Below are 8,607 nucleotides of genomic sequence, written 5' to 3'. Positions count from 1 at the left end.
AGTATGTCCGAGCTACCCACAAGGGTGCAGCAGCCTGGGCTCCCTCCCGCCCTACCAACGTGGAGGACCCACAATCTCGCGCGATCCTGGGTTCTGCGCAGCAGCGCCCAGACGGTGCTGGAGTGGTTTGAGGTTTTTCCGCCACTTGCTCCCATGGTCCTCTTTGTGGTGGTGGTGGTGGTGGTGGTGTTATGGAGGTTGGGGGGTTGGGGGGGGTAGAGGGGTGCGGAATAGGATCCCGGACTGGGATTGGAGGCGACTGGGAGTGGGGAAAGGCTCTCATCCCCTGGTGGACCCACTACCCACTTATTTTAACTTTATATTATGTATATTCTCAAACAAATGCAAAAGTAGAGAGAACGGTATAATGCTTTTCCCAAGTCCCCACCGCCTAGCTTCAACAATTTCCCGCTCTTGGCCAATCTTGTTTCAGCTAACCCTCTCCCACCACCCACTTTAAAGAAGGATGTGAGTAGCCTGGGGGTGGCAGAGGTGCCCCCCCAACCCAGAGTTGTAGGAGAGCTGGTGCCAAGCCTGCACTACTGGAGACTGGAACGCCAAGGGGCAAAGTGGGGGCACGGTAGGGCTGGGAGCTGGGCTCACGCTGGGTAGGGGCCGCGGGGGGCGGGGGCGGGGCTGGCGGGGCGGTGCTTGGAGCAGCGCGGGGGTTGGGGGCGCTCTCCCGGAGACTCAAGGCGCGTGGGGCTGGGCGCAGAGCCGCAGTCTCCGCCTTGCAGCTTGGAGTGTGCCCGCTGCGCCGCAGCTGTCCGTGCCGCCGCCACCTTCCCGCCGCCGCCACCACTGCCAAGATGCCCAATTTCGCCGGCACCTGGAAGATGCGCAGCAGCGAGAATTTCGACGAGCTGCTCAAGGCGCTGGGTAAGCTGGCGCGGACGGCGTGCCCCGACGGGGAGTAGCAGCCGGCGGTGCCCCCGACCCGCAGAGGGTGGGCTTTAGGGACCAACACCAGGCAAGAGGGAGTCCCCGGTGCGATAGATTGGTGCGAATTCCAAGGCGCACCCCATCTAGAAGTGGCCAGTAGAGCCCGGGATCCACGCATCCAGAGAGCGTTTGCTGGATGCTTGGCGCTTTCCCCGACGGTTCGGCCTTTATCTCGTGCTAGATAATCGCGAGGAGAGGTTATTACTGAAGTCCTAGGTGGGTCAGGGACTTTAAAATTGGGGACTCAGTTTGAGACCAGGCCCTACCACGAAATACACTGTGCTGCTCAGGGAAGGCCGCTTACCCTCTCCGAGCCTCAGTTGCTCACCTCGGAAAAAAAAAAAAAAATCAGGGCGAGGGCAGGGGGAGGAATGAATCAGTTTTAAGGCCCCCATCTATATATAGTCAGAGGGTTTGAGAAGTGCCGGGCCAGTCCCGGGACGACTGGCGGGTGGCGAGGCCCCGTGAGTCGCACCCATTCTTCCCGGCGCAGGTGTGAACGCCATGCTGAGGAAAGTGGCCGTGGCGGCTGCGTCCAAGCCGCACGTGGAGATCCGCCAGGACGGGGATCAGTTCTACATCAAGACATCCACCACGGTGCGCACGACTGAGATCAACTTCAAGGTCGGAGAAGGCTTTGAGGAGGAGACAGTGGACGGACGCAAGTGCAGGGTGAGGCCCCAGAGTCTGGGCAGCGTTCCCGCGTCCCCGTTCCCTACCCGTGAACCGCTGCAGCCAGACGAACCCCCGGCTCCTTTTGCAGCCTGTGGCGCCCTTTCCTTGCGGGGCGTGTGCACCGGCTGTTTGCAGAGAGGATCTGTGCACCGCGTTGCCCTGGGCTCAGGAGAAAGGCCTACCCCAACCCCTCCCCAACCTCATCCCTAAGTCGCCTCCCGAGGTGCTAACAGCCGCGCTTAAAGCGCGGGCTCTGGGTTGCACCGCGTTCCTTGCAGGGGCTTCCGCAGCGTTTTGCTGCGATCCTCAGCGCGAGCGCAGGAGGCGGGGAGAGGAGGAGGTTTCAGGGCCACCAGGTTCCCTGGCCGCGAGGCTGCCTCGTTTCCTGCCGCAGGTGGAGCGGCAGCTCTCGCGTCCCGCCCTCCCGGGTCCCTGGGCGCCCTGAGAATGCTCTGGATCCAGTTTCCGCAGTCTCGATGGCCCCGGGACCTCTCCCGCCAGCCCTCAGTTTGGTTTCTTAAAGGAAACGACGGAATTTTTCCAAAAACAAGGCAGATTCTGCCTGGAAAATGGACTAAGTGCTCTCTCTTAGTCCTCAAGGGCAAGAATTCTGTATTTCTTTGTATATAGGTCCCAGGGTGGATGAACGGGTGGACTGAAGCAAGGGGTTGTAAATTCCTTTTTTAGATGGGCAAAAATTGCATTTGGTTGGTCTCTGGAGTAGAATGGAGGGTTGGCTCCTCATGGATTTTGGGGACAGATGGAAAAACAATTCGCTGCTGCTACCACTTAGTTAAAAAGTGACAAAATGTCTCCCTCCTCTCCCCAGGGTTTAAAGAAAGAATGAATAACATTCCAGAGAGTGAGAAATTGTTTTTCATCTTTCCTGAGTGCTGCCTGTCTGATCTAGAGTGGGACTCTCTGGGCATGGGGTTTGGGAGGACACAGAGTCACAGACCCCCAGGAGCACGCTGTCCCACAAAGCAATATTTGGCCCCCAGAGTTAGCACAGCCTAAAAATGATGTCCGGGCTTGGAGCTGGCAGGATTGGAGGCCCAGCCACTGCACCGTTTATAAAAACAAAAGAGCAGGACAGCTTAGAGGGAAGGTCTGGGAGTCTTAAGGTAGAAGCCCTGGCGATAGGCAGGACTCAATTTGGGGACATCTAATGGTGACTACTGCCAGAGACAGTAATTCTGGTTAAAAAAGAAAAATCAAAGGCTCACACGACAGCCTGGAGAGTGGGGCTTTATCCCTGCCCTGCCTAGTGAATGTGTCCCATGTGTTAGTTAAAAAGCAAGTATGTGCACATTCAGTACAGCCTCGGAACCCAGCTGTACAGCATTTTGCTTTGTGCAGACGCTGGGGTCCCTCCTTTTGCCTCCCACCTACAACAGAATGAAGACCCTTCAGACTTAAAAAAATTTTTTTCTAGAGATATGTAACCTGGAAAGTGGCTGTGTTTTTATCCTCAGAGCCAGAGACACTCAGGTTTATCAGAGCAGACTGTGTGCTGCATCTGATGAGTGCAAACAGAAAGGAAGGCATTATCCCCAAATCCATGCAAGGAACAGAGCTCCTGATCTGCTGACTACAGATGTGGTTACAAATATGGTGTCTTTACCATTCTAAAATTTTGTACTTCTGATATGAGAAGCTTCTTGCCTTGAATAGCCAAATTGCTTGAAGGGGTCGTCCATTTTGACATAAATGAATCATTGCGTGCACTCAGTTTTATTCCTGGAGATGTAAAATGTGCCTGAGGCTTTGCTGCTTCGGTGAGTGTGTGTGTGTACTTGTGTAATACAAGGTATATTTATACCCCATAAAATCCGCGGTCAGCCCTCTGAATTTGGGCTTGATACAGCACAGCACAGAAGGTTCTGTGCCCTGCTGACAGGGACCATGTGTTGCTTCTCTGCACATCAATTATTCTCCCATGCTCATTGTTGTCTCTGCTCCCACTGCCAAGAGTGTAATTAATGTCACTAATGGTTTTCCTGCCCGCAGAGTTTAGCCACTTGGGAGAATGAGAACAAGATCCACTGCACACAAACTCTCCTCGAGGGGGACGGCCCCAAAACCTACTGGACCCGCGAGCTGGCCAACGACGAGCTCATCCTGGTGAGTGAGGCCCCTTGACCCTGAAACAAGCCCGCAGTTCTACAGATGTTGCCTGTGGCGGGCCCCACAATCATCGTCTTCACTCATCCATTCAGGGAGAGACACTCTTTGCCCCGGGTTAAAATGTGAGCAGAAAGCTTGAGATGACAGTTTAGGTCAGAGGAAATCATTGTTAGATGGTTGGCAGGAGAGAGGCGTGGCTCAGAGGGCAGAGCAGGGGCTAGAGACAGGCTGCCTTGCCGGCCTCTATACAAACCCATGCATCCCTGTGGTGACTTGCTGACTTGCTTAAGCCGGCCTCCCCTCCAGCGGGCTAGAATGCTTGGGCTCTGGGAGGTCCCAGGGTTCACTCTGCAGAAGGGATTCCCCCCACCGCCCCGCCCCTCCTCATTCCCCATTTTGCCGCCTGGGAAAGATTTCAGAAATTTTAGTATGCCTGCACTGAGAGTCTTAAAGAGCATTTTTACCCCCGGACTTATAAACTCCAATGGCCTTCGGGAGCCAGACAAGTACAGTGATGCTAATTTGGGGCAGTCACAGTGTTAACACAATGTGGAGGGTGGGGCCTTTAGAACTGAAGAGAATGGGCTCTACCTTAATGGTAATCAGATTGAAACATTTTAAACATCCCTGGCCACACAAAATATACCTGGTGAGGCCAAGTTAGAAACCCCTGTAGTTTAATCACACACCTCCTCCCCTTTTATTTAGGTACAGGGCAAAGAAGACAGAGGAAAGGACACCTACCTCCCTGCCACTCTCTCTTTGTGTTTCAGAACAGACCAAGCTTTCCTTGTAATGCCCTTCCCCATCCCCCCAACGCCCCCACTAGAAAAGGGGAACGCTGTTGTGGGTAACCAGGAAATGATATCCTTTGTTCTCCATCAGGCCTGTTGTTAACATCTCCATTCAAAGACTGCCTGCAGGGCTTCCCTGGTGGTGCAGTGGTTGGGAGTCCGCCTGTCGATGCAGGGGACACGGGTTCGTGCCCCGGTCTGGGAAGATCCCACATGCCGCGGAGCAGCTGGGCCCGTGAGCCATGGCCGCTGAGCCTGTGCTCCACAACGGGAGAGGCCACAACAGTGAGAGGCCCGTGTACCGCAAAAAAAAAAAAAAAGACTGCCTGCCTGCCTGCCCCACCCTAGCAAGTATCACCCTGAAATATCGGGAAAGGAGGTGGCAAGGAATGCTAGGACAGGACTCGCTGTGTGACCTGGGCATGGCCCTTCCCTCCCTGAGCTGTAAAATGAGGCGTTGGGCTAAAGTTTGATCCCTGAGGTCTCTCTCAGCCCTGAAATTACATGTTTATTCTACAAGAAGACCCTAAGTTGAGCCGTCTCTATTACTTTAACGGGGGCTTCTTGATCTCTCTCACTCTCTCCTCTTGTCCTTCCCTGAGATGATTTCACATACTTTCTTTCATGAGAAAGGACTGGCTTCATTTGCAATCTGGTTAATGTTGTTTCAAGGGCAGGAATAGTTGATGGGGTTGGGGGAGCAATTTGAGGCTGAGACATGGAAATTTAGGAGGAAAAGGCACATATGGTTCATTGGTCCAGGGATAGAAAATAGGGAGATGATTTTAGAGTTCCTGAGTGTAGCTAAGGGTTAAGTAGGCTCCGTGTGGTCCGTGAGAAAGTGTGATTTTATTAATCTCAGTAGTATCTGAGCAGCCAGCACATGGGCCCAATTCTGCTAGGAGAACTCCACCACTTCCAAATCGCCCACTACAGCTCCACCCGTGCATCATTCCCTGGCTCAGCAGACGTACATACGAGCCTCAAAGGGAGCATTAATTCTTGGCATTTGGGATCTAAAATGTGGGCTTTTGTTCCAAGGGTTATTATCATTAATAAATCCAAATGTAGGGAGATGCTGTCTCTGTATAACAAGAGGAAATTTATTCTACTTAACTTAAATAAGCTCTCCCAGCACCCCCGGCTGTAAATTGCCTTCTTTTGAATATTGAGTGTAGTCCCTTAAACCACTCGGGCACATTATATGAGAGTTTCTTTCAGGAACCTCTGAGCATAGTTTGCAGGCTGAGAAGGACATTTCAAATGTGATTGGAAATGTAGCTATTTCTTCTTGTTTCGTGAAGCCATTTGTTGGCCTGGGAGAGGTGTCGGTCATTCCAGCACAGGTATAGAGTCCAATCCCCAAACTCTGGCCTTCCACGTGACACTCCATGGCCATAGAGCTGGAAGAGTTTCAGAAAACTGACAAGGTTCTGAGCGGTCTGGACATCTGAGAGGTGAATTTCCATGGGAACCTCTGCTTCACCCTGCCCCAGCACCCAGCATCATCTGCATTCCTCACTAATGAGGAAAGGGAATAGGACAGAGAAGGTGTCCAGAGCAGGTACAGCTGTGCCGGTGTGATCAGAAGTTCCCTACTTAGAAAAGAGGCTGGTGATGAGCATTTGCTTCCTTCATAATCACTAATGACTAGTATTTCCCTGAAACACACGTTTGAATAACGTCCCAACTCATGTTCTCTGGGAGCATCTCATGGTCACCTGAGGGATCCAGGGGGAAGATCCAAGTATATTCAAGCTCTTAGTTCAGGGCTTTTAACCCCAGGCCCCTTTGACAATCTGAAAGATAGGGACCCTCCCACAGAAAAACGTACGTCTGCAAACAAACATATCTACGTCAGTCTACAGAGTGGGGAAATTCTGTTTGGTTTTTTTCCTTTAATTTTGTGGGGTTTTTTAGCATACATATTGCTTTCTCTGTTCCAATTGCCTGTGAGAGACCTAGGAGAGCAGGCCTATGAGTAATTGCTAGTTTTTGGAAGAGTTGAGACAGCTTACTTACAGTGATATCATTTCAGAGGCCAGAAGAAAACCGTGCTCCTCCATTCGTGGAATGATTTGTGTCCTCCCCACAGCAAACAAACAAACAGTCACAGAATAGTAGCTTCTTCCCAAGATAGTAGTAGTTCTTTCCAAGAACTGTGGGATCTTGTTCAATTGCACCCCTCCCCTCAACTCCCTCCCCACTCCATCCCCAAACTGTCCAAGAGACCAGAGCAGTGCCCCAGCTCACCCAGCTGTGAGTTGCGGAGCTGGGTCTGGATGCCGATGATACTGTGCTTTTGCAGTTGAGACCATGTTTCTAGCTTGCAGGTAACCTGAGTATTACTTATACAACATCTCAGGCATCTCCCAGCCTGGACAGTTGCTTCCTGGAAGGTACTTCTACGCCCTCTCTGAAGCTATCCCACCTGGCTGGTCAATGCTGAACCCCAGGGCTCCCGCGCCCAAGCCCCTTGCTCTCTTGAAGTCACTTGAAAGGAGACAGAACCACTTCAGAAATGTCCAATATGGCATACTCCCCGCCACCCTCTTCAGTTTAATTTTAAAAACCAAAGCCAGGGGCTTCCCTGGTGGCGCAGTGGTTGAGAGTCTGCCTGCCGATGCAGGGGACACGGGTTCGTGCCCCGGTCTGGGAAGATCCCACATGCCGCGGAGTGGCTGGACCCGTGAGCCATGGCCGCTGAGCCTGCGCGTCCGGAGCCTGTGCTTCGCAACGGGAGAGGCCACAACAGTGAGAGGCCCGCGTACAGCACACACACACAAAAAAAAACAAAAAACCAAAGCCAGGAAACTTGCATTTTTTATGTCAGCATTCCCAGGTTCCAGAAGCAGTGGAAAATTGCATACAACATAATTCTATACCCCTGTTGCCTCTCTGCCAATACAGAGTGTAAGGGAGAAAAAAAAGAAAAAGAAAGAAAGAAAGAAAAAAAAACCTCTTAGGGCTGAGCATGAGCGCTCGGCACAGGAAATTAAATGTCTGTTACAGAGTTTTTAACAGGGCAGTAAGTGGCCTTATTAGTGATCTGCTTTAAACATTTTTGCACAGACATCTGCACTGATTGGTTTTCCTTCTCTGCAGACGTTCGGCGCCGACGATGTGGTCTGCACGAGGATTTATGTTCGGGAGTGAAGGCGGCTGGCTTGCTCCTGCTTTGGGGGTGGATTCATGTTCCCCCGAGGATTGTCATAGTTCTGAGTTGCCAGTGGACCTCCTCTTCCCAAGTATAAACATTAGGTGATCCCGTTTTCCCCACGATAATGCTGTAGTGTTTCCCCCCAAGGCTTCGTGCCTCTGTGTCCCTGGTGCTCCATAGTTTGGCATCTCTGTGGTTTCATCAGCCATTAAACTGGTTGTACACACCTCAAGGCTTTCTCCTTCTTTGGACTGACTCTTCAGTTTCCACACAAGGTCATGGTGTACTTGTTGATCCCAGCACTGCTTTGGTCTGTGTAGTGATTTCTGCTTCTGCCTGCTGCCCAGGTGCAGTGCTTGGAAGCATACGGCAGGGGTTGTGAGCTGGGCTTCCTCTGACAGGATTCACACTGCAGATCCAGGTGTGTCTGGACCTCACAGTGTTGTTTTTTAATTGAATTAGCTGATATATTGGTGGTTCCCAGCAGGAAAGGGAGGGCATATTCAAAAGGGTTAACTGAGGAGAGCTCAGAATGAAGGGACTATTTACACAGGCATTTACACGGACGGGATGAAGAGAACCAACAAAAGATGGTGAGACACTCAGAGACAAGCAGCAGGGAACCGGTACTCCCCTAGACAGAGGGACAGAGGGGTCACCAGACCACAAGAGCTATAGCCTGGGAGAGAGACCACCACCGTGTAGGAGCTGTGGCAGTACACAGAGGAATGTGATCACTGCCAAAACAATGGCCCCAGTATGTGGGTAGATGGAGGTTCAGAGGGTGGGGGGAGAGTCTCTTTGGCTTGCAACAAGGGCGTTAAATATCCTGACCTCCCAATTTTCAATCTCTGATCTATGTATTCTAACCACTGGCCAAACCCATCTGGAATCTAGAGGGAAAGAGAG

The 8,607-nt window shown here is 51.9% G+C and overlaps 1 protein-coding gene across 2 annotated transcripts; it reads left to right on the top strand.

Annotated features, from left to right (window-relative positions):
• Nucleotides 1-809: 809 nt before the first annotated feature.
• Nucleotides 810-7,694, top strand: CRABP1 (cellular retinoic acid binding protein 1; the record flags this gene model as incomplete). 2 transcript variants are annotated; one of them, XM_081228332.1, is made up of 4 exons in its annotated part: nucleotides 810-879; nucleotides 1,436-1,614; nucleotides 3,628-3,741; nucleotides 7,644-7,694. In XM_081228332.1, 4 exons carry the CDS (start codon nucleotides 810-812, stop codon nucleotides 7,692-7,694), a joined length of 414 nt encoding a protein of 137 aa, XP_081084458.1. The 2 variants fall into 2 exon arrangements, with proteins under 2 accessions (XP_081084458.1, XP_081084459.1); XM_081228333.1 differs by lacking the exon at nucleotides 3,628-3,741.
• Nucleotides 7,695-8,607: the final 913 nt, after the last annotated feature.

This window comes from Mesoplodon bidens (assembly GCF_964165515.1).
Source record: "Mesoplodon bidens genome assembly, chromosome: 3".
NCBI classification, from domain to species: domain Eukaryota; kingdom Metazoa; phylum Chordata; class Mammalia; order Artiodactyla; family Ziphiidae; genus Mesoplodon; species Mesoplodon bidens.
Note: the sequence above shows the minus strand (reverse complement) of the source record. Positions and strands in the feature narration are given on the sequence as shown.